Source organism: Conger conger, chromosome 1 (assembly GCF_963514075.1).
Source record: "Conger conger chromosome 1, fConCon1.1, whole genome shotgun sequence".
In the NCBI taxonomy this organism is placed as follows: Eukaryota; Metazoa; Chordata; class Actinopteri; order Anguilliformes; family Congridae; genus Conger; species Conger conger.
The window spans coordinates 23915344-23940829 of record NC_083760.1 but is presented as its reverse complement, the minus strand read 5'-3'; the positions used below and the strand labels follow the sequence as shown (position 1 = coordinate 23940829).

Sequence of the window (25486 nt, the reverse complement as noted above, 5' to 3'; positions counted from 1 at the left end):
TATTTATTTAAAAAAAAAATTTAAAAAATCTAAGCACAGTTCTCATGTCAAGCAGGAAACTATCACTATACAAAATGAAAAAACGGCTCTTTGGAGATGGATGAGCTTTTATTTGATCAGTGTCAATAGCGCGGGGGAAGGGGGAATTAGAGCGCTGTGAATCGAGCGTGAAAATATAGTGTCCGGTGCTCCCCCTTCCCCTTTCTTCCGCGCAGAAATTGACTTTGAAGTCCCTCGCTTTCATCATCAAAGCCTGAGGATTGGTGCAGATGCTAATGAAGAAATTATGATGATTATTCACCGCTGCCAGTGTGCTGAAAGGCTCCCGTGAGGAGCGGATGCGTCTTCCTCCAGACTCAGTTTGGGCTGAATGTCTCGTGTGTGACGGCTAATGCGGCCGCCACGCTGGTGGTCGTGTTCGTCAGCTGTTCTCACTGTTGGCGTGCAGGTTTTGAGTTCTTTCACGCCTTCTGTGAAGTCGAGTCCTGTGAGAGAGGAAGACAAAGAAATGGCAGAGCACTTCTGCAGTGGAACTCCCAGCTGATTTCAGTGTCGCAAGTTTTAATTGCATTATTTAAAACTTCCTTAAATGTCCAGTAGTTCCACTTTTTTTGTTTCAACCATGGGTTTTTGTTTTTTTTCTAAACTACTTTTGGCAAAGTGTGGCTACATTAACCCCAAAATAAATAGAGCTGTTGTGTGCTGTTCGTGTATCACTGGCTAGAACCAACCGTAGCAAATGGTTTTGATTGGTGAATGCATGTGTGTTACCAGAAGCACATGTACTGTATGCTAGGTTTATGAAGCTTCACTGCTCACAAAGCTATTGGTGTCCCATCTACTACACTCACTTTCATCAATCCAGCGTTACTGCCGTAGTGTAAAGAGCTCAGCTTCTCCTGAGTCTCCTCAAGTGTCCATGTCAAGGAATGGTTCTGCTGGAGGTTCATTTGTTAACCCCTTATGGGTGGATGTGACCTGCGTGTTACATCTCCCTTAACAGACTGATGTGACCAGCACATTACATCTCCCTTAACAGACTGATCTGACCTGCGCATTACATCTCCCATAACAGACTGATGTGACCTGCGCGTTACATCTCCCTTAACAGACTGATGTGACCTGCACATTACATCTCCCTTAACAGACAGATGCAACGCCAGCATTGTATTTGATCATATGACCGTTTTTCAAGGCACTTGACCATTGAAATGCATTGTGATTCCTAGGCCTTTCTATGGGTTTTCAATAGGGTGCCTTCATCCATAATGAGTTAATGGCAGTTTATTTGAACTCTTTTCACCCTACAGTTTGCAGTGAACATGTTCCGCACGTTGCCACCGTCGTCCAACCCCACAGGAGCTGAGTTCGATCCCGAGGAGGACGAGCCCACGCTTGAAGCGGCTTGGCCGCATCTACAGGTATCGACACAGGCAGCCATGTCTTCAACCTCCATGCCTTTGGTCTCCTGTTCAATGTGTTAGCCTGCTGAGTTTGTGAAATGAATGAACATGTCATTTTACAATGTTTTAACATGTTGCGCTATAGATCTGGTAATTGTGTGTGGTGCAGTAGATATGTACACAGAACACATGCATCATTATTATTCATTGTCCTGAATCTCTGTATTTTTCTTTCTTTCCAGCTTGTCTATGAATTTTTCCTTAGGTTTTTAGAGTCACCTGACTTTCAACCAAATATAGCTAAGAAGTACATCGACCAGAAATTTGTGATGCAGGTACGATTGGATAATTTTTTGGCAACAGAAGGATCCTGTTAATATAGTATTGGTCTGAAACTGAATGAAAACTGTGTGCCTGGTATATGTTTGCAGCTTTTAGAACTGTTTGACAGTGAAGATCCTCGGGAGAGAGACTTCCTGAAAACCACTCTGCACCGGATTTATGGAAAATTTCTGGGGCTACGAGCATACATCAGAAAGCAGATTAATAATATATTTTATAGGTGAGAAGAATTTATTTATTTTTTCCCCTCACTATATGGTATGCTCGTGTTTTCTTTTGAGACTGCCTGAAAAAGCTGTTTAAATTATTTTAGTGTGTAACAAAAGTATTCACTGTTAATATGAAGTATTGCCAAAATGCTGCAGTGTTGTGAAATTTGTATAAGAAATAATACAAGTATTTTGGTTTATTCTTTAGATTCATTTATGAAACTGAACATCATAATGGAATAGCTGAATTACTGGAGATACTGGGAAGGTAAGAGCTCTTAACTGTTCAGCAAGAAACCTTTTATTCTTTAGAAACAGTTACATCTCTGTGGTTAAGCTCTCAGGAAGTTAAACTGTATTGTGCACCCAAATGTATGCGTGACCTTTATCTTTCAAAAAGTTTGTGCAGCAAATTGTTGCTCAGATGGAAAAAATATTTTAATGGACTAAAGTTCTTTGATAAGCCAAATTATAAGTTTTACCATCTGGCCACAATGTATCTTACATTTTATCTATAATCTTTTGGTTTAAATACAAACCAGTATGGTCTAGTTCCAAAAATATCATAGGGTTTGTTTTTGTGGCGCAAGATACCACCACCCATTTGTTCTATTTTCAGCAGTTTTTCTTCTTTCTGTGACTTGTGGTTTTCAGAGTTTCTGCATTTAGCTTTAGAAATGATGTGCGTGTCATTGTTTTTCTTTGCCCAAAGATTCTATCACAACCCTATATTCCTCTTAAGCTCTGTTTTCTTTTACAGTATCATCAATGGGTTTGCCTTACCATTAAAAGAAGAGCACAAGATTTTCCTGTTGAAGGTTTTGCTGCCTTTGCACAAAGTCAAGTCACTTAGTGTCTATCACCCACAGGTATGCCCACGTTCGCATTATCAAACTAGTGTAGATGCACACTGCAGACTGTTGCCGGTGAAATCCAACAGCTTCTGGAATTTTCCTCATCCCATGTAATCGTCAGATGTTGGATCGCCATTCCAAAGGGAATGACCAGCTGGCTGCACAAGGTTATGACAATCCAGACACCTGTTGAATGTAGTCAAAATACCCAGTTTAGTGAAACAACTCTCAGCATTTAAAAACTCATTTTTCATTCCTTCATTGTTTTTAGTTTTAGGTTTTTTGTTTTGTTTTTTTCAAATTTGGAGTGCTATGCGCAATATGCATGCAACCATGCCATTTTTTTCACCGGGCATTCCAGTAGCTGAACTGTTTGCCGATGGAGCTGGGAAGTTCACTGTGCTAGGAAATGCTGTTTTAACCGGATTTGCTCTCTGCATCCATTCTTGCCACGTTTCTATAACGCACACGTCGACTGGGTTGGTGTTTCTGCTTGGCTGTCCTGCTGTTTCAGGGACGTCAAACAGTCTTTAACATGCAGCCCAGTTCAAGACCCCGCAAATACTCCGAAAATGCTGTGTTGTGGATATCCACTTATCTGGATTTGTTTAGTGCCAGTAATATCCAGTATGTTAAGGATTTTATTGATACCCTGAGCAGTCTGTATGTGCTGACTGAATAGCGGTTGATTGATGATATATTTCTACATTTGTTAAACCGTTGAGTTAATTTTGCTGTATAATTTGTCTCCTTTTTTAGCTGGCATACTGTGTGGTGCAATTTCTAGAGAAGGACAGCACTCTCACTGAACCAGTAAGTCATTTTTCGGTTTCATATTGATTCTTGAAAATGCTTTTTCGAAACTTTATTCCTTTTATAGCTCATGATGGAAACAGCACTTGGATCTGCTTGTTTTGGAAGTCTTTATTGTAGAGCCAATGGGTTAACCACCCTTGGTTAGTCCAATTCTTCCCACCCATTTGAGCACAACTCGGTCCCATTATAGCCATAATGTGCGTCCATGTGTTAACGGCTCCATGGAAACATTCTGAGAATGTGACGTGCTTACTGGGAAGGTTCACATGCACATAACATACCCTCTGTATATGACCCCCCTGTACCCAAGAAAACAGTTTAGTTCCACCTGCTTTAATGCCTTATCACTCCTGGTCTTTTGGTTTTTGAAATTCTCTTTGAACATCTTAAAGGTACAATAGGTAATTTTGGACTCCTAATGGTCAACAAACACCCTCAAACCACAACACTGTTTATCCCTCCCCCTTCTCTTTCAACCAATGAGTTTGAATTATTGTACTTCAAGCTTTTCACACAAATATTTCACACAAAAATCTTACCTATTGTCCCTTTAATTGTGTACATACTGTTAGTGCCTTTAAGTAATAGATGTTTCTCCTGCAGTAGATGCTCATTTTATTTATTTGAATTGTATGTACATGTACATGCTGTGTCATGCGTGTGTTTGCCTTGCTTACTGGCTCTCTGTCCCGTAGGTGGTTATGGCTCTTCTCAAATACTGGCCAAAGACCCACAGTCCAAAGGAGGTGATGTTCCTGAACGAGCTGGAGGAGATCCTGGACGTGATCGAGCCGTCAGAGTTTGTGAAGGTCATGGAGCCGCTGTTCAGGCAGCTGGCCAAGTGCGTCTCCAGCCCACACTTCCAGGTGAGGCCGCGGCTCGGCGTGCCTGCGGAGCTAAGCCAGCCACCCACTCGCCTTCCCGCTGCTTTGCCTCTCCGGGAGCCGCCGTTTCCTCCGGTTACGGCCGGGTGTTCACAGAAGTCGTGTGCGTCATGGACATTTTTGTTTTTTGCAGTTTCGTGACTCGCTCTAGTGCTTTCCGTTATTTTTTTTGACAGCTTCGGATGATAACTGTCGTCCTTAACGTAGTTTAGTGAGATTTCTGTAGGCCTAAGGATTTTTACCGTGTTGCCCAATGCTGGAAGAAACAAAAGGGCAACAATGTATACAAATTCTGTGTGTGCTGGGATTAAGATTCCCGTCCTTGTCAGTTGTAGCCCTTGGATGTTTGATAGCCCCTGTTAACATTGTTGGTCCTTCCCCATTACAGTAATGTCAGAGACGACAGGCACTCCATCAAAAACTGAAATCGGAATGTACATGTTGTACCAAAACTTTAAAGAACTGAAAACTGTTATTGTTATATATATATATATATATATATATATATATATATATATATATATATATATATATATATATATATATATATATATATACTTTTTTTTTTAATGCAATTTCAGCATGCTCTGTTCCTAACAATGTTCTGTTAAATTAAAGGCAAAAAATGCTCTTTCTACCTGTGATGGACCAAAGTGATTATACGCACCAGCATATAAGTGCTTTTTACTCATATTTGTTCCTGGCAGCAAATTGGATCCATTAATTTAATAAATTAATGATTTTTTTTTTATTATTTTTTTTTATTTATTTTTTTTAAACGCTCCATTTTCCACGATTTTCAACAACTTTGCTATGGCTTCAGCCAGTATTTTCACCCAGCCTCAGTTATGGTTTGAGCCACGCATTTATCACTGCGTTATGAATAGAACTGAGTGAATGAATACAAATGACGGAAAGGGAGAAGCTTCCGGAATGCTGCACTTCATATACACCTCTCTGTATGAAATCTCTTTGATTGGTTCACAACACTGATGATATATAATTGCCTCTCCCTCATCCGTTGTGAAGGATAAGCAATAACGGATGTTTACTTGAGTAAGGGCAGTCGCATGCAAAGTAGTGTTCACAACAGTGCACTTTTGCTCCATGGGTTCAAACCTAATGTGAGACCTCAATGCTGTTACATGTATTGCAACCCATTAACCACAATGGGGAAATAAGCAGACGTCTACCAAAAGGTTGCAGGTTAGCTTGAAATGGCTGTCTGTGGAATGGTGGCGCTGGAAAGTGACTGACTTGTGCCTCCCATGCAGGTTGCAGAAAGAGCGCTGTACTACTGGAACAACGAGTACATAATGAGCCTCATAAGCGACAACGCAGCCAAGATCCTCCCCATCATGTTCCCAGCACTATACCGCAACTCCAAAACCCACTGGAACAAGTAAAGGCCCACGCATTTTCACTTTGCCTTGCACGTGCTCTGGTCTCTAGAAAGGGTGCATGTTTAGATTTTACCAGAACATGTTCACAGGATCTGAGTGTATCTAGACATGCCTAGACGACTCCATATCGCAGCATTAGGAACTGAAAAAATGAAGCCTTGCAATGTATGTTGTGCCAAAAATGTAAAGAACTGAAAACAGACGTAGTAATAATAATATTATATAATAGTAATGTAATTTGAGCATACTCTGTTCCTAACAATGTTCTGTTAAATTAAAGGCTATTCTTTAAAGTAATTTCTAATTACTCGACATTGGATCCATTAATTTAGTAAACAAATGGGTTTTTTTCTATTTTCCATGATTTTCAACAACTTTGCCGTGACTTTTCTATATTTTCACCTGACCTTTCACCCATTTTGTACTGTACATCCCAGAGCCTTTTCACCAAATCGTCCTTGTTGTCCAGCCTGACGTTTATGGATCCTGCCTCCGCCTGACCGTGTCCCACTCTCTCCCTCAGAACCATACACGGGCTCATCTACAATGCTCTGAAGCTCTTCATGGAGATGAACCAGAAGCTCTTCGACGACTGCACACAGCAGTTCAGGGCGGAGAAGAACAAGTACGACCTCAGACTACCACAGAGCTCAGGCTACTCGTCACGGCTGAACCATTTGACTGAGTTTCAATAGCCAGCCGTTGCGAGACAGCATTGCGAACTACCACACAGCCATTTCAAAAGAACATCCTGTTTATGTTGCTTCTGAAATGCAGCACATATTGTGTTTGGGTTCATGGGAGCTTGACCTCTCTGAAAGTTGTGACATCTGTCAACTGGTTCAATTGCTGACCGTACTTGTGGTTAAGTGCATTCATTTTTGAGGGGTCATGCACAGTTTAAGTATGATGGATGGCATTTTGCTTTTCAAATGTAAGGGGGTTATTTATGAAGTGGTTAAAGCCAGGGGAAACAAAAACTTTCGTCCTTCAGCCAGGCCCTTTGAGAAAGTTTGCCAGTTCATTTCTCGGTGGACTTAATGGTGTCTGAAATCAAATCAGTTAAAAAAAAATAATAAACGCGCACAACTTTGCCCATACACTATTTTATACGTGAAAGACCTGCTCAAATGGGTCCAGTTTGCTGGTGTTGTCGAATGAAGTCTATTTTTCATCTGCTCTTTTCATAGAGAGAAGGCGAAATCGAAAGAACGGGAGGAGGCCTGGATCAAGATAGAGAATCTAGCCAAATCAAACCCACAGGTGAGTGTGGGAGGTTTTGCAATGGGAATAATGCACTGTTAACCCACCTATCTCACCATGATAACAGATAGCTTGATTTCCTTTGTGTATTTAGTCTTCCATCGACTTTTATTTGCTGACCAGGATGACATTTCCAATAAGCCTTGTATTCTCCTTGCATGTCTGTTTAATTTGCCGTGACGTGCTTGTGCCTTAACATGAAATACGAGGGGAGTTGCGTCGATGAATCTCGCTGTAGCACGTTCCAAAGCCTGTACGCAGTTTCTCCATGAAGTGGCCTCCGTGATATTCACGGTTTAGCAAAACGGGCGAGTTAGCATTGTTATAAGAGGTCTCTCTGGGGTAAACTTCCCTCACCTCATTGGGTTAACATGCAGCCCATTGCCAGTTTCACCTCAGATGCACTGTAATAATCCTGCCAGTTAATAAAGTAAACCGCGGATCTGGCGGACCGTTGAGGCAGATTGACTTAGCAGGTTTCATAACGGCCTGAACATTTGGAGCAACTCGGGCTAGGTAAACACCAGATGTGACCATGCATTACACCTCCTGATCTCATAAGTGTCAACATCTTGGAGTTTCTCACCAATTTATTCGTAATGATATATGAACATATCCGTTTCCCATCGTGTTCTTTTCCATCATGGCCAATTTATTCTAGGCTGTGATTAATCCCTTTTTGGAATAAACATTCATTTTTTGCCGTCTGCACGAATAGACTGATCGATCCGATTGGCAAACAAGGAGCGGGCATCGATTCCTGTGATTGGCAGCCGCTGGATTGATGAGAGCCCTCGCCCTTTCTGTTGACCGTGTCTGGAGAGCCGAAGAATAATAGGACGGCTTGCGGAGATGATGGGTTTTGAATCGATTCACTCCCAATTAATAACGTCTGCCCTTCCTCTGTGACAGTTGCAGTGTTTTGACTGCTGTTAATTACCGTAAGGGCACTTTGCAGCAGGGTTTCTGACGCGTCCTTTCGCTTCCTGCCAAGGCCTGGCTGCTAAACCGCAGTACGGCTGTAGATCACTAATAACTACAGCAGTGTTGCTGTTCCTCTCAAGCCTCAGTGAAATATATGGTCATGGCGTGCAATCCATTTTCTTTATGCTTTCAGTGCATCTCCGCATTCGTATTAATTCTCCCTTAACGGGGATAACGGTTTCTGCATCCTTTTACTTTCTGCTTTTCCTGTTTGCTTAACCTGTTTGCTCTCTTTCTTTGCTTGCGACTAATTGGAATGTTTTTTTCACCTTTCTTACGTTTTTTCTTTTTGTTTGTTTTGTTTTGTTCCACATTAGTTCCTTATGTATGTTGATTCCTCTGGCCTCAATAGTCCAGTAGAAATGGAGACAGATGGTCCATTGATAGAAGATGTTCAGATGTTAAAAAAGACTGTAGAGGAAGAAGCGACTCAGGTAAACGACAGTTTTGTCTACTGATCTCTCCTCTAATCGTAGCTGTAACTCTCACTGAAGGCTTTGCAATGCAGGCCATGGGCTGAGCACTGGAATCAATAACATTGCGGAGTCATTACTGAATCCTTTTTTTATTTTTATTTTTTTTTGCACGGGCTTTGAGGGGATTGGAGCATCTCTTGCATCCTCATCAGCTCTCATTCCCATTAACTTGATTTTAACGAGGCTTTCAGTTTCCAACAAACTTCCATCGGTGCATGCTTTGCTCGGTTTGCCTCCTTGTAAGGAAACAAACGACAAAAAAAACCTTCAGGTCTGAGTTTCTCCCTGAGTCCTTGATCAGTAGAGTCCTTGGTTTCTTTACTGCGGGTTTACACTTTGCTTAAAGGCCTGCTGATGCTGTTAGCAACCAGTGCTTTACGAACGTATCATTTCAACCAATCGGTAGGTGGGTACAGAAACGGGAAAAAACACAAGTGGGGAAAATAGTGACTACAATGAGGCAGTGCACGTGCGTGAGCAGTTCAACCAAGGCCTTAAAGCAGAAGTGTGACCCTTAGCTGGAAATGCTGAAGGAGATGTGGTGGTAAGCAGTGCTGGGATGGAACCGAGGCGCCCGCCCTTTGTACTTTGAGCTACCCCAGGTTCCCTAGCGAGTAGACCCCTCAGTGAAAGCGCCAGACTGCCGTGGCACCGTACCTCACGTTGGCTGCACTGCCAGAAACCCTTGGGGTGGGTCAAAGTTCCTTGGGCGGCGTGTCAGTGTAGTCTGTCCAAGTGTAGAATGCAGAAGTGTGGCGCTGTCTCACTAACACACCTTGTCGCTTGTTGCTTCTGGAACGGAAAAAGGGAAGGAATAAATGCAATTCACTGAAGCAGTGGTAGGCAGCATCATCTACCGCTACTAAAGGTGGGAGCTTGACCTTCTCCACATGCCATTTGAACCTTTGGTGTGTGTGGCTAAGGTTGACTACAAGGCATCGAGAAGAGTTTGTTTGCTTTTGAAATGTGTATTTTAGGTGCCATTTAAGGCCTACTATGTGAGTTTTTCTTCTAAAAACATGTCCTGAACACGTTTTTAGAAGAAATAAAGGCAGAGGAGCACGGATTTGGCAAATGTGGATAAAGGCAAATTCATAAAGCAATTGATCATAGATACGACTGTGCATGGTTATTTTCTAATTCCCCACTTTCTTTCCCAGTCTGTTTTCATATCTTTCAACCTCAGTGTGTCTTTCTGTGTTAGCATGTCAGTAGTATCGTGCTTTAAGTTGAGAACCTGCTAAAAGTCTCCTTTTGTATTGTACAGTGCAGCACACAACATTGCAGACTGACAACCATGGCCCCTACAGCTGAAGGGCTTTAGAGTCTCTCTCTGTCCCCCTACAAGCTGGTTTTTATCTCCATTTAAATAAAAAAATGAAAAAAATAAAGAAGTATTGTGATATTTTTAGAACTTATGCTGCCATTCACGTGGAAGCATTTATTGGCTTGTTTCAATTTCCCTGTATACGTAGATGTTCCAAATTTATTACAAATGTTGTTGTGCTCAGTCAGAAAACTTCAAAAAATTGCTGCATGTGTGTAGAGCCATTAATAAATTGAAAAAATAGAGATGCCAACGGTGCACTGCAAAAACCTGTCTTCACTAAACCAGAATCTGTTTACTTGGGCTTGAATACTAACAAAACAATTGCAGAACAGAGCTTCAGCTTTCTACAGTGTGCTGTTAGCATTTCTATTTTTTTCACTATGTATAAATGCGTATATAAATCTGAGCAGTGGCTGTGATTTGGTTATTTGGTACAGTAGGTTGTTATGTGTAGAGCGCTTTCGAATGGAAGTAATAATGAATGACAGATATCACAGCCACTGCATTCACGTCCGGGGTGGATTTGAATCCCACCTTTCATCTCAGCCCGGGATCCGGCCGACAGCCTCCTTTAAGAAGGAAGCTTGCGTTAGTGGCAGTTGTCGGACGCTGGGTGAAATCTGCGATTGAACTCCCGCCTCGGCCTGCCTCTCGCTGCCACGAACGGTACGTCGAGCGGTCGGTCTGGTTATTAACCCGGGCCTAACCGTCCTCCGCCTCCCTCCCAGCTGCAGAGAGACCAGCGGAAAGAGCGCCCTCTAGTGCGACGCAAGTCCGAGCTGCCTCAGGATATCTACACCGTCAAAGCCTTGGAGTCCCACCGTCGCGCCGAAGAAATGCTGACCGCGCACGACGGCCATTAGACCCCGCCCCTCCGCCCCGCGGACTCCAGACTCCGGCACATTTTAAGTATTGGCACAGAAACTGAACAGTGCAGCGTGGCCCCCCCATCTGCCCCCGTCTGCCCCGTCCCCCTCCTTCTGCCCCCAAATCCCCCCCCCCCCCCACTCACTGGTCATTACTGTTTCTGCTTTCTCAGGTGTTCTTTTCTTTGTTTTGTTTTGTTTTGTTTTTTCCCTACATGTCATTGCTTCATTTCTGTAATATAATTCTCATTAGGAACGTTGCCTGCCCGGGTTTTTTTTTTCCCCCCATTTTTAAGAGCAAGCAAAAAGAGCTGGCAACACAACCACTCCAGTTTGTCGGACATGACAAACCAGTCAAGAGACGGGGGGGGGAAGACGAAAGGCAGGACCAGAGTGAGGAGTGCTGCTCATTTCTTTGTCTTTTTTTCAAAGGGAACAAACTGGGAAAGGTGAAAGTTTGGGGGCAAATGTATGTTTTTTAATTTTCTCTTACTCCCAGGGACAGCTGCCAGTGCCAAGAGCTTCGCGTTTCATTTGATTACATGTTAATATTTTATTAGTGAGATTTTAACGGAAGGGAAGGAGGGGGGGGGGGGGGGAATCAGTGGAGCTTTGTCTTTTTATTTTGGCTTTAGTCATTATAAAAAAAACAACAGCAGTTTTTCCCAATTTTCAACACGTGCTGAAGACAAGCTTGTGGAAGTGGCTGTTCCCTCTGGGTTTCCAAGTGAAAGAAGGACAAATTTGTTTTTCTCTGGACTTAGAAACTTGCAAGTTTTGTGCCATACCAAGTGCTTCAATAACGTTAATTTAGCTTTTTTGTCAGATTACATAGGCATTACATTTATTCTGAAAACAATAACTTTTGGTGGTTCAAACAATGGTAGACTTCTTTAAAAAGGAGCAGCAGATGGAGGGTCTGTGTGGAGTTCAGAATCCTAGATTACAGTGCAGGCCACACATTTTTATTTGTTTTTTGTTCTGTAAAAAGTGTAAAACAAAAAAAAAAAAACCCAAAACTATATTTTCAGGCATGTGTATCCTGCCTCTGTGGACATATGTCCTGTCCTTTTGTGCCACTTCAGACTTTTTCAGTTGTTAAATCGGGTTCTGAGGTCCCTAACCTTATCCACCTTGAGAGGGACCGTTTTGTCTGTGGATGCGAATAATAAAGCAAGACCAACAGGCCCCTTTCTGCCGCCACACCGATACCATGGCCAGTATATTCAGCTCACCGGCACGCAACCTTGTACTGCTACACCCTTACAGCGCGGCTCTAACCCAGAGTTACCTTTCTGTTTTCCAGCCGACCTGCTCCAGGTGAGCTTGCTTATTGTTCCGTGCAGTTTCACCCCCATTGCTGCCATAAGCATTAAACCGCAGGGGAGAGCGGAGGATGGGCAGTCCCTGGCCTGGAAAGCCATACTTTCTGGCAGTGTTTGTTCTGCTGTTCTGTGAAGATGGTGTGCTGATGAACTGTAGGCCTCTGGCTCCACGCGTTGCCCATTCCAGCTGTAGAAGTGTTGTTCTCTGGTATCCCTTAGTGTTCCGGAACTCTCCACAGAACTGCAAGCTACAGTCACTCATTGGAAGCTACAGTATAAATCTGTATGGGATCGTATTAGTAATCGCAAAAGTTTAGACTTAACCTGAAAAAGCTGCATTAGCTGCAATGGTGGTTTCTCTCCCTTTAGATTGTTTGCTTGTTTTATGCTGTGCTCTCTTAGGTGCTTAGTCGTCGAGCTGAAAGGACTGTTAACCTGTGTTGCGTAAGTGAAGAACGTGGCCTTTCTTCACTTTCTAAAAGTATCTTTCTCAGTGCCTTTATGTAAGAGAGGTGAGAGAATCCTAGCCTAAAGAGAACACAGTATGCAGTTTGGCATTTGAACGATATATTTCAAAGTAATACGGTAGAGCTCAAACATACACACGGGTACACTCGCAAGTTAATGTATGCTTATTCGCAAGCAGTCATACAAGTGGGAGAGGCTTGAGCTCTCCCCTATTCAATCTAGCATCGGCAGACCCAGACGGTTTCCTGGCTGAAGTTTTTTGGGGGGTTTTTGAACCACCTGAACAACACTTCCTGCAAAACTTGAATGTTTGTGTTGATGCTTGCAAGCGACGCAATCCTGGCTGTGGGCTGTGACGCATCTCGATTTCACCCAGGTTTTCAGCTTAACTTTAATCTGTCCAGTCCCCTGAATGCCTCAGAATCGATGAGGACTGCGGTAAAGGGTTTTATTCCCCCCCCCCCCCCCCCCCCCCTTCCCCCGTCTCCTTCAATTATTTATTTCTTCTGTATACCATTGTTTGAACTTCCATTTCATTAAGCTGGTAGTTTATGTAGATCATTGGTTTGGGTGCTCTGTGTATCTGTCAGCTGTTTACAGGAGGCCGTACCCCCCCCCCCCCCCCCCCAACTGTGTGTTTGTATTTCGTTGAATGAGCAGAGTATACAATGTTCTACCATATTCAACTTTTAACCCCCCCCTTTCAAGAAAAGAGTAACATTCACCAATTATTTATTTTTCCTCTTCGAAAAAACAAAAAGCTATTGCTGTTAATATTGGGTCAGAATTGTTTGAAGAGATCATTTTCTGGTCCATTTTTATGGGACAAACTTTGTGTTTTGCAGTAGTGGCACAAATAAATGACTGAATTCATACAAGAAAGCCGAAAAATATGTGTTGGTGATTGTTTTTCTTCAGTCTATAGCTTTTGCTTTTTACATTTTAATTTTCCTAAGTTTTACATGTGCTTTTCAGAATACAGTAACATGACAAGTGTCCTTTAGTATACCACCTGTACTAAATGGCTTCATTTAATATTGTACATATAATGTACTTTGTTTATGTAGTGTTATATCTATTAAACAGTAGATTTCATATTTTGTACAAAATGGTCCTATGTACAGAATAAAACCTTAATAGCAACTGCAAAAAGTTGGAATGTGGCACAGATTTTTTCTTTACCTGTAATTAGAAATGTTAAAGGTTCTAATTTTTATCATTTTGTAATTCTACAAGATTTGTTTCCGCATTCAATTGTCTGTGAGAGGAATCATACATTAGCTTTTATTTGTGTGCTTTTATCCAATTCTCAAGTGGTGTATATCTATATAGAATAAAGAGAACATGTGGATTTTATATTTTCATCCTAAAACCAATTTTTGGAGTAGTTTTTTATTTTGTGAAAGTCATTGTGTCTTGTGTGGTGTGACGTCAGAGGCCAGTTTAGATAGGCTACCTGTCTGCAAAGGATGTAGTTTAACTGAAGTGCAATGCAATACAAGAGTTCTACTTAATGCACATGCCCTGAAGAACAGTGAGTTGCAAACAGTTCAAATAAAAAGATAATATAGAAAAATAGCAACACGATTTATTGTATTCCTATGGCAAGGGTTATCCACCAGGTGTCGCTCAATAAGTATTATGCTTGTAATGCGGAAGCACTAAAATGCATTTCTTTCGTGCACCACGAAAGATAATTTGGAAGAATATGATTACCAACCATACAGATTAACAATGTTAATGTTCACGTGTTTCCCTGAAACCGAAAACTATAGTACAATTAAAACGGTTTCGTTGTATCCTAATAGTACAAATAATCTAAATACCCTCGGGAAAAGGTACAATTTACATATGCACTATTTTAGTAACGATACAATTTATTCGCAATGCAATTAATAACTGCTATGAGGAGGCTAGTCTAATTAAACCGAGGAGATCTAAAGCCCGTTATTTTCTATATGCGATTTGATCACGTCATTTTAATTCTCAAAATGTATAACCCCAAGGTAAAGAAGTAATTTCGCACACTGAGAAGCACTTTTCGACACCAAGTGGAAAGCATAGGCTACGCTACCCAAAATGTTAGCTAAAATGAATGATTCTGTTTCTGTGCTAACCTCCAGGTGATGATTTCAGCTCAGTCTTCCGCCAAGTCTGTAGTATTTGTCGGACAGTGTAAATGAATAGGCTACCTGTGACATAGTCTGTATTTTGTCACCGTACCCCTGTGGTTTGGCGAAACTATCGAATATGCAGGTGATTATAGAATACGAAAGCATACAAAACCTTATAGAGTGCACGCAATAAGGAAAGAGTCAATCTTCAAATAGGCGAATTCAATAGCGTCAGACTGATTCGCAAATAATTGAGACGAAATGTGGGCTAAATAGTACGTCATGTTAGAGTCATGAATTGAGATATATAGGCTAGAGTCTATTTTCAGACTTTCTCCTTTCTAAATGACTGAATGAATGAATACGTCTAATGCCGGAGTCGGTTATGATCCGTGAAGCCAAAACATTTCTAACTATATAATGATTGTTGGCAGAACGCTGCTCCCACCTAGAGTTTATTGGTGGCATTGGTGATAATTTTGAGTGCATGAATTGCTGCATCATTTTATAGTCTCGACATTTGGAGGAATTTGCTGAAATTGTGTCGGACAAAAAAACAAAAAACATTCTACACTAATTTAACACTGGTTTGGTCCTACCACAGGGAAGTATGAATGGATACTTTTTGCAAATGCCGTTTTTGTATGATTTTTGTATGATGCCCTGAAATTCAAAGAACCACAAAAAATAAAGTAGTGAAGGACGGAGGGGAACCAGGGGAGCAATAGCCGAGGTGGTAGCTGGGAGAAAACGCCAGGCAGAGGCGGGAATGCACTTCTCAGGCTATTTTTAATACAAACTCTGGAGAACACGGCAACTGCACCGTGTTTGAGTTCTGCTCAGGTTACCAATCGTCTCAAAGATTTATGGGGAAAGTTATTCAATGTCTAAACTGATCAAACCAAAATGATTTTGCAATACCTGCCGATGCTGTAACCAATGATTTGTCACGTCCAGCTCTTTTTACATTTTTTAATCCTTTCTCTCCTTGCCATTCAAGTTCCGGTGGAGGTGAAGGTATGACTGAAACAATCTGGGGACAAATGCCCCTGGAAAAGAATGAGAGAGGAGATAAGGGATAAGGAATGGCATTGCCATTTAACTGCAATCCAATTGTTACAGGTTTATTAGTAAAGTGTGTGACCGATGATTAATAAAGTAAACCTGTTTCAGCAAGTGTGGAAGTGAGTGTCTATGTGAGGAAGATGGCTGGTAACTTGGTAACAGTCTTTCATTTGCCTGGACCTGCATATGTGAAGGAATGTGTGGAATAAGTTATTCACTGACACCATCTCACACCACAGTCCAGCACATCCAAATGACTTGTGAAGTGTTAATATATAATGATTAGCATTAGATTTTTGGATTAGCCACTGTACAGGAGGAGACTTCAGCCATAGGGAAGGTCACGTCCACTCCTTGCAGTTGCAAAATATAAAGTATAATTGAAGATAAGCAGAAGATGTTATAAAGTATACTTTAAGTAAAATAAAAACATCAGGAATGCCATTTTCAGTTTATTTTGGAGATCATTCGAAGAATGTGGTCCATTGGAACGTGAAACTGATGACGTATGCAGGATGTGGAAAAATAAGCCAGTTTCCAGAGACAGTCTGAGGCGAGAATACTCTGGTTGAGAAACATTCCAGGGCAGGGAGTTTCTGAAGAAGAACTTTATGCACAAATAAAAACAATGCAAGTCAATATATGAGATAGGATTCCTTCCAATAGAGAAATCCAAGGATAGTTATTCATTGTCTTGTTACATATCCATTTGTGTCCTATAATACAGGATGTCATTGATCATCATTGTTTTGAAATGTGTTACTGTACTTTTGTTAATCTGGTTATGCCTGTTTTTCTGTTTTGCAATTGGTTAATTAGTACAGATCACTTTTTTTTTCATGCGACCTTTAATGTCATTGGGTTTGTTACTTTGTTTTAAAATCAATGTTTGGGATTCAGTTAGTTTTTTTGGCTGTGAAGAGAGTTGGACAACAGACTGGTGGCAGTGCAGACACTGCAGATACAGATACAAAGTGTGCCAATTTTTGATTTATTATTCATTTTTATTTAGAAAAGTGTTTTCTTGATTTACCCAGCTGTGTGTTGTGTTATATGGTATGTACTGTATATGGGAGCTCTGGATTGTTGTCACAATGTTTATTTAGTACTAAAGGATAGAGTAGAGTACTATTTGAATGTCACCATCTTGGTTTGATATCCGAATGTATTCTTCCCTTTGCTGGTTCCATCAAGACAAGTGTTACACAAGACTTGGAGAAAAGCATCTGCATCAAGACCAACTTTAGATTCACAAGTGAGTTTGCATTCTGTTTTTAGCCTGCTCACAGTAGGGGCACATGAATAAATCAGTGTCATCCACATAGAGATGGTATCTACAGTTGTTTAGTGTAGAGCCAATATCATGAATACATTAGTAAAAAGAACTGCCCCCTAAGATTGACCATTGAGGGACAAAAGGTTCCTTGTGTTTCAGTTTGAGAGAGGACTACTGGTCTGCTGAAATCAATGTCCACCAGCCCTCTGATAGTGGAAGTCATGGATTTCAGACCAGGCTGTTATGCATTTGCTGTGACCCCCAGAGACACCCCCAGGTGCTTTCATCATCGGCTCCACTCTCCCCGGATTTGCTGCAGGGTCCATGGACATGGTTGCGTCCATCACCGGCTCAAGTCATTTTCCATGCTGTAGAATCTACATTCAATGGTTCAGTCTGGCTCAGCCTCAGTCATCAAAAATATCTCAGGCTTCTGATCTGATGTGGAAAAAGATAAATAGTGATTGCTGGATTGGCCATTTCATCACAGGCCAAGCCATCACAACAAAAATGTAATGGGTAAAAATGGTACTACATTGATCTTGCCTTTACTTTGAATTCATGGCTAGCATTTCATAGATATTCTTTTCCAACATCATTTTTTTTTTTTTTTTTTTTTGGGGGGGGTTAGACAAGGATAGGGATATCGAAAGGAGGGGCAGGGGAAATCAGGAGGGAGGACTAAGGTAGAGTTTGAAAAGGTGGGTTTTGAGTCTGCGTCAAAATGGGGGGAGGGATTCTGCTGTTCTGACAGTGGTAGGCAGGTCATTCCACCACTGAGGAACCAGAACGGAAAACAGGCGTGAACGTGCAGCTCGACCGCCAGGTGCATGTAAAGAGGGAACCGTAAGCCGACCAGAGCTGGCAGACCGGAGTGGTCTAGCTGGGGAGTAGGGAGTGATCAGGGATTGTATGTAAGGTGGGGCAGTCCCCTTAGCAGCCTGAAATGCCAACACTAGGGCCTTGAAACGGATGCGTGCGGCAATGGGAAGCCAGTGGAGGCCAATGAGAAGCGGGGTGACATGAGCCGACCTGGGCTGATTGGTGATCAGGCGGGCTGCAGCATTCTGGACCAGCTGGAGGGGCTTGATGGCACACGCTGGGAGACCGGCTAGGAGGGAGTTGCAGTAATCCAGGCGGGAAATGACGAGCGCCTGGACTAGGAGCTGGGTGGCTTTCTCAGTCAGGAGATGACGGATACGGCGTATATTATACAGAAAGAACCTGCAGGTTCTGGCAGTGGAGGATACTTGTGGAGCCAGGGTGAGGCAGTTATCAAGAGTCACCCCAAGATTCTTTGCCGTATGGGAGGAGGAAACTACAAAGTCCTCAACAGTCAATGAGAGGTCGATTGACGGAGAGGACTTAGCAGGGATGTAGAGAAGCTCAGTTTTGGCAAGGTTGAGCTTCAGGTGATGGGAAGTCATCCACGCAGAGATATCAGCCAAGCAGGCAGAGATCCGTGTGGCGATTTGGGTGTCGGGGGGGAAGGAAATGAAGAGATGAAGTATCGCCCCTTTTTTTGACACATGCTTAAAAACTACAAAAATTTTATCCAGAAAAAAACTGTTTGCATTTCCCCCTTCCTCTCCGTCCCAAACTCCCTTTCCTTGCAGCTATCCTCAGACAGTAACAGGTCGAAAAAAAAGTACAATAATCACAATAATTCCATCTTGTGTACTAAAATATTCATTGAGGTAAATAGATTGAAGTTTTTGTCAAATACCCAACCCCCATCAACAAGTTAAACACATTCCATAATTTGAAATGTTATTTATTATTCAAAAGCATGTTTACAGACCCCACCAGAAGTATTGGAGCAGCAAGATTGTTTTTTTGCAATACACTTGGGGTTGAGATAAAAATAATTCTAGCTTTTTAGAATTTTTGCTTTTATTTCCTGGTATTTACACCTACAGTAGATTAAACTACTTAGAACATAGCACCTTTGGTATCAGACCACCCGATGTTTAGGTGAGCTTTTCCGGGCTTTTATTATAGCCTCCCAGTTGTTGTATGTTTAGGTGGGTTTTACCCTTCAATCTCCTCTTCAGGAGGTGAAATGCATGTTCAATTGGGTTAAGGTCTGGTGATTGACTTGGCCAGTTTAAAACTTTCCACTTTTTCTCCCTAATAAAGTCCTTTGTTGTGTTGGCAGTCTGTTTTGGGTCATTGTTTTGCTGCATGATGAAGTTCCTCCCAATTAGCTTGGACGCATAGTTTCATAGTAAGTTGGCTGACGTAATGTTTTCGTAGACGTGATACCATCATCAGTTACATCATCAATAAAGATTAGTGAGCCCACTCCAGAATCAGCCATACAAGCCCAAGCCATGACACTTCCTCCATGGTGCTTCACAGATTTGTTCGTATGTTCTGGATCATGAGCAGACCCCTTCTTTCTCCACATTTTGGTAGAGGTTAATCTTGGTCTCATTATCAGTCCATAAATCTTTGTCCCAGAACTTTTGTATCTGATCTCTGTACTTTGTAATCTCGCCTTCTGATTCTTGCACTTGATTGTTTGATTGTTTACTCTCAATTGTTGATTGAGATACCTTAACCCCTGCCCTGTAGAGATTGTTTGTCATGTCATTGACTGATGTTTTGGGGTTTTTCTTCCCAACTATCATAATATTTCTGTCATCAACTGCTGTCGTTTTCCTTGGTCAACCTGTTCGAGTCTGTTGCTCAGTACGCCAGCGGTTTCTTTCTTTTTCAGGACATTCTTCTTTTCTAAGCTTTGAAATGGCTTGCTTTTCTCCCAAAGAAAGCTCTCTGGTCTTCCTGTTGGTTTATCATTTCTAACAGAAATGCAGTCTTCTTAGGCAAAACCCAAGGCTAAAACCAAGAGTAGACATTCATAACTATTCATTATTTAACCAATCCATCTAACAGGAAACATCTGCCAGTCACATGTTACAATAATTTTGCTCGCCTAAAAATTGGGTGGTCTGATACAAAAGATGATATAAGTTATTTAAGAAATCTAGATATAAATACCAGGAAATAAAAGCTGAAATTTGAATCTGTCGTCTTGTACATCATGTACATCTTTTGACCTCAATTGTCTTTGGTGTAAATAATTGACCTTGCTATTCCAGTACTTTTGGCGGGGACTGTATAAGCATTCTGAATAATTATAAAATATTTGGAGAATGTATTTAGATGCTCACAGATATAAAATGGAGTCACGGCACTGAAAATGCCATCTACAGTGTTGTCAATGGTGTTTTTATTGTCTTCCTCAGAAATATTCACTCAGACGAGAGATTCATTTAAACTCCTCCAAAGGAAGTCCTCTACTTTGATGTAGGCATCACCTACATCTAAGTTGTTGTAAAACATCACCCTTTTTTGGCATAAAATCTCAAGACTCCCCATGCATTTCGAAAATGCTACATTATCGTTATGCAGCCATTTCTCTGTGTTGTTTTATGCAAGGCTAACAAATTATACACTATTGTAAACGTAAAGTCATTCGATAAAATGCTTTTTAGTCATCACTTCAATAACATGCCCGTAGTTGGTTCTTTGATGAGCTAAAGTTATACTGAATGTTCTTACACACAGATGGGGGTAACACACTTTCTCTGCAACTACGTTACAAATATTGGTCAGAGATAGTTGTACTCGGGCTCATCATGTTTGAGGGAAATATATATATATATATATGTATATATATATATACAAAACGTAGATAATAGAATTTCTTTTGTGGAAGTAAACAATGGTGAAATGGACGATAATGAAATTTGTCCAGACAAATTCTAAGTAAACAATGGACATTTTATGAACGTGTCTCCATTCATTATTAGAATGAGAAACTATTATGCATTTGGTCCGCTGGACACTTTGCCTTATTTCTTGTAGTATGTGGATTTCCAAAATGCAGAGAAGGTGAGGTCCCCTCACACTTGTTTTACCAGCCACATGCCACAAAATAAGGAACTGCTAAAGCAATGTCATCTTAAAATAGATTATCAGAGGTGGAAAATCCAGGTTCAGAAAGTAAAAGTCCTCCCTAGTATTTTGTTCCAATCACCTGGATTTGTTCATAGGTGGAAGAAACGCATGGCAGGACTTTTACTTTCTGACCCCTGGACTTTCCAGCTCTGTAGATTATACAGATAGAATCGTGAGTTTTAACACTTTCAACTGTTACCATAGTGATTGAGAATTGTGCCCTGAAAAAAGGAATGAATAAAAAAAAAGGTAATTGATGAAGAAAAGAGAATGGTGCACCCCTGTTGAAGGATGGCTCCTTTGCACAGCACCTATTTGGCTGATGTGCAGTGATCTTCATGATTCCATTAAGGGTGTATTCGTATTGAATACCCTATTTGGAAAAGCACAGATAATGTACGCAGATTGTATTGTATAGATATTTTTCTTCCTGAAGCTGACTAATGGTATTCAAAGGATATTCAGAAGAAGAGATTGTGGGAATGATTCTCAATCTCAAGTGAGAGGAATGAGCATTAAACTAAAATGAAACCACAGTAATTGTGCACAATAAAACTCCAGTTTTATTGCATTTCTGGACACATTAGCAGATTAATTTATGAAATAACAGGGCTAGATGAAATACACATTCTTGGGTTAAAAATGATTTCATAGTCAATCCTGTTCTGTCATTTTTCTTTTAGTTACATATAATTCCTTTCATGGCATTTTTCATTAGCAAAACTATGCAACTTTAATTGACATATCAAAAATATATTGGATGATTCCATGTGAAACTGAAATATCTTTATGAATATGATTTCATTGCAGCAAGACAATTCATTATGAATTCATTGGTCAACATTCATGAACTGTGTTATGACTAGGAATTAGTTTTCTTTTGGTTTTCCCGCCTTTTTGTTTTGGCACTTGCTGCTGTGACATCAGGTAGTTGAACACACCTCTGTTTCACAGGTGATTAGGCCTCCTAATTGACGTGGGAGAACGTGAATGCAAACTGAGTTTGGTTTGGTGAGGACAAAGATGGGGCTTAGAGGAAAAGTTTATTCTTGCCGCATGTCGTTACTATTTACCGGTAAACACGGCTTAGAGGGAAGGTTGCCGCACGTCGTATTACACTGTCGTAATCACCTACCGGATTCGGGGAGAATAATTATTTTAATGAGTTCGCTTTTCAGCTATCCGTTACGTTATCCCTGCCTGGGGAGTTTTATAATCTCCGTGCCAGAGATTTTGTTTTCCTCGGTTTTTCTTTTATATCCTCTAAAACAATTAAGTTAAACTATCCGCGAAAACACCAAGAGAGAACGCCGCCGCAGAAGGCAGACGGGCTGGACCTAGCAAGAATAAGGGGGTCGTCTTCCAACAGAGGTCTGTCACCTGTGGAAATGGAGGATGTTGTCCGTGCTATTTTTCCATTAGGCCCACAGCGGACACCTTAGTTTAGCTAACTTCTCTCTCATTGATTCTTGTCGGGTGCATCCCTCTTCGGCCAGCACACTATAGGCTCAATTTGATAGATATACGTCCCAGCATTCAAGGGATTCCTAACAACTAATTAATATAAGTACCTTTTTTGATTGGAGGAAAATGTTAAAGGTTAACACAAAAGGTAAAAAGGGTTGCATAATTCAAGGTAAAATATACACAATACTACAGTTGTGTATTTGCTGATGAAATAAACATGATGATTACATTTTTAAATCTCATAACATCCTGAAATACTTTATTCGTTGCTTTGCTCTGGTCTCAAATATTTTAAACAAAACCATGAAACACGGAAGACTTGAAAGAACTGGAATTTATTGGAATGGCCATTATTAGAAGCAAATACAAGTACAAGTAAAATTATTCAGTGTGACAGTGTTTTTTAATGTAAGGAGCTGTTCTTTACAAATGTAACGAAGAGACGAACCTCTGGCATTGCAGTTATTGCTTTGCCTCTTGAGGGCTGCACCACGTTTCATGGAAGAAAATGTGGAAATGTAACTAAAGTCAAAGTTAAAAAATCCTTTATTGGATAATTCTATTTGTTCAGTAATTTACCATTAGTCTGCCCTACGCAAACACATGTACATTGTGACAAATTTATGTCACATTTTAACATTTCACCAACTTTGAGGAGAACTTTTAATAAAAGTGCCTGTGGCTTGTTCTCTCCTCTACTTGCTGATTTGAAGACTGGCCATTACTGCCTGTGATTCACTGCTGGAGCCCTCATATCTCCCCATATCTGGCCAAGATGACAAAACATGTCATCAAACAACTGCCTCACCTACCCACCTAGCGGTGATTCATCCATCCACCCCCTCATTCTCTTGCGGCAGCAGAGAATGAATGTAGCTTCCCCTTGGTTCCAGGGGAATCTCCTATCTGTTTCCGGGCAGACAAGGTTTGTTCTGTTTTGCAAGGTCAACTGTTATGCAATCATAATGAGCAACTTCATGGACAGTGCTTTTAAATGTTTGTTTTAAATAATACAAATATGTACATATAACAATTTAAATCTGTTCACCTTGGTCTAAATCCGGTTCTCTATAAAGCACCACATCAAAACCACCATGGCCTAGTATGATCTGTTTATCAACTGTGGATAAAAGGGGCTTGTCTGCATAAGTCTTCTGGTATTTTGAACAATATTTCTATGTTTATCTAGAACCCTCTTTTCTGTGCCACAGCACTTTTCCCGCTTATTGGATTATGATAGACTTCCCATAAATTAAAGTCAAGAACAGTGCACATATTATTGGTTTAGCCCATGACATGCTAAGCTCACTGTCATACAAAATTGGCTTTGCTGAATTGTCTAGGTAAAATAACTAGTTATTTAATTTGCAGTCTAATGCTTCTCGAGCAAATCTACAAAAAATTACTAATCACCCTTTGGTTTGGTGGAGCTATGTACCTTCTATTTGCCAAGTCTACAAAACAAATGTGTCTTGTGATTTGCAAAGGGCAATTTGAAATGAGCAAAAATATATATAAATACAATTTCAGCCATACTGACAAAATGCTGAATCATGCGTTTATTTTTTTACTTGTATTTTTTATCCTTGCACAAATATATCTTCAGAGAGACAGAATGCTTTTGTTCTGTGTGCGATCAGGCTACAGTGCAATTAATGTTGCCATTTTTCATCATTCAGTGTTATACATAATGAAGGCGCTTTCCAATTTCATGTAATGATTCAAATTAATGGTCATCCCCACCTGTTAATGGGGCTAGTTCAAGTAGATATCAAGGGAAGCAGACTTCTTCATATTGTTGGACAAAGCAGTACAAATAGGGATTGTCTTTAGTGAGAGGGGTTGGCTTGGATAGGCAACACAAACCGATGTCATGAGTGCTAATTTGTCTAAAAACAGAAGAGAAGTATCTAGCCAACAAATACTGTTCTCACGGAGCTTCCAGGATGTTGCAATAATCTCACAGCAATGTCAAGTGAACACTGTGCATCAACTGGGATGGAGGCAGCTGAGCTTCCTGGACTCTTTGGGAGGAAACAATATCGTTAGTCCACCAACAAGCTCTCTGTGTAGGCAGGACATGTGTGGATACCTCTCTCTCCGCATGGGATGTGCCAAAAGGTCCCTGTGACATGGCTGTCACACTAATGGCAGTACCACGCGTTGGCTCCAACACAAAACAAGACTGTCCTCTTCTCCAGCATTAGATCACAGTCAGTCTATTCCAGAGGGAAGGAAGGGGGCAAAAAAAGGAAAAGTTTTGGCTGATGACAAAGAACAAGGACACTCTATGTTAATCCAAGTTTGAGGTGCATGCTGTCCCCAAGGGGCTTGTGGGAATACAAGCTCAGAAGGAGCAGCACATTCTGTTCTCTGGAGGGCAGCAGGCCTGAAAAATAGCATTAACTGAGATTGACACGCATTTGATTATTTTGACCGTGCCCAAGGAGAAAGAACCATTTTTAAGCGCTTGGGAAATCCACTTAATTGTTTTTCCTGCTGGGTGGGGAATGGTCCTCTTTCACTTTTGTGAGGAAGAGAGGCACAGTGATGAAGACCATCTTCTCATTCAGCTGTTTCCATACCCCCTGCTATACGATCAACTCTCTGCCCAACCGTCACAGTAGGTGGTTGCTATTTCAATCCAACCCTCCCTATTTGTGGGAATCTTGCCATGAAGAAAACAAAGATCTGATTTTGTTTTGGAGCTCAAATTGTATTAATCAAAAGAAGTCAAAGCTGACAAGATGCAACTAGCTGCCTACAGATGAGAGGTAGAAAAATGGAAATGGTAAAAGGAAGCTGGCTCCCTGGCTCTCTAGCTCACCTTCTCATCCATTATTTTACAGGTAGAGTCCGAACCCTGGCAACCTCAATGTCACCAAATTTTCAACTAATTAGGCTGACATCTTGCAGAATGAATCATTTGTTGATGTGACCTAGATTCCATTTGCTCTCAATCTTCTAAGGGCTCT

General features: G+C 41.1%; 1 protein-coding gene across 5 annotated transcripts in view; it reads left to right on the top strand.

Moving 5' to 3' along the window:
* ppp2r5ca (protein phosphatase 2, regulatory subunit B', gamma a) overlaps positions 1-13999 on the top strand; it is a 56051-nt gene extending 42052 nt beyond the window's left edge. For 2 of the 5 annotated variants that reach the window (XM_061233887.1, XM_061233901.1), the window contains 12 exons: positions 1311-1421; positions 1646-1738; positions 1835-1965; positions 2163-2222; positions 2715-2823; positions 3568-3621; positions 4320-4490; positions 5783-5910; positions 6435-6536; positions 7102-7174; positions 8476-8592; positions 10693-13999. In XM_061233887.1, coding sequence (XP_061089871.1) covers positions 1311-1421; positions 1646-1738; positions 1835-1965; positions 2163-2222; positions 2715-2823; positions 3568-3621; positions 4320-4490; positions 5783-5910; positions 6435-6536; positions 7102-7174; positions 8476-8592; positions 10693-10827 — 1284 coding nt within the window. In that variant the 3' untranslated portion in view covers positions 10828-13999. Of the gene's footprint in view, positions 1-1310; positions 1422-1645; positions 1739-1834; positions 1966-2162; positions 2223-2714; positions 2824-3567; positions 3622-4319; positions 4491-5782; positions 5911-6434; positions 6537-7101; positions 7175-7892; positions 8446-8475; positions 8593-10692 lie in introns of those variants that run through there. The other 3 variants (XM_061233894.1, XM_061233914.1, XM_061233907.1) reach the window with 2 other exon arrangements.
* The last annotated feature ends 11487 nt before the right edge of the window (positions 14000-25486 follow it).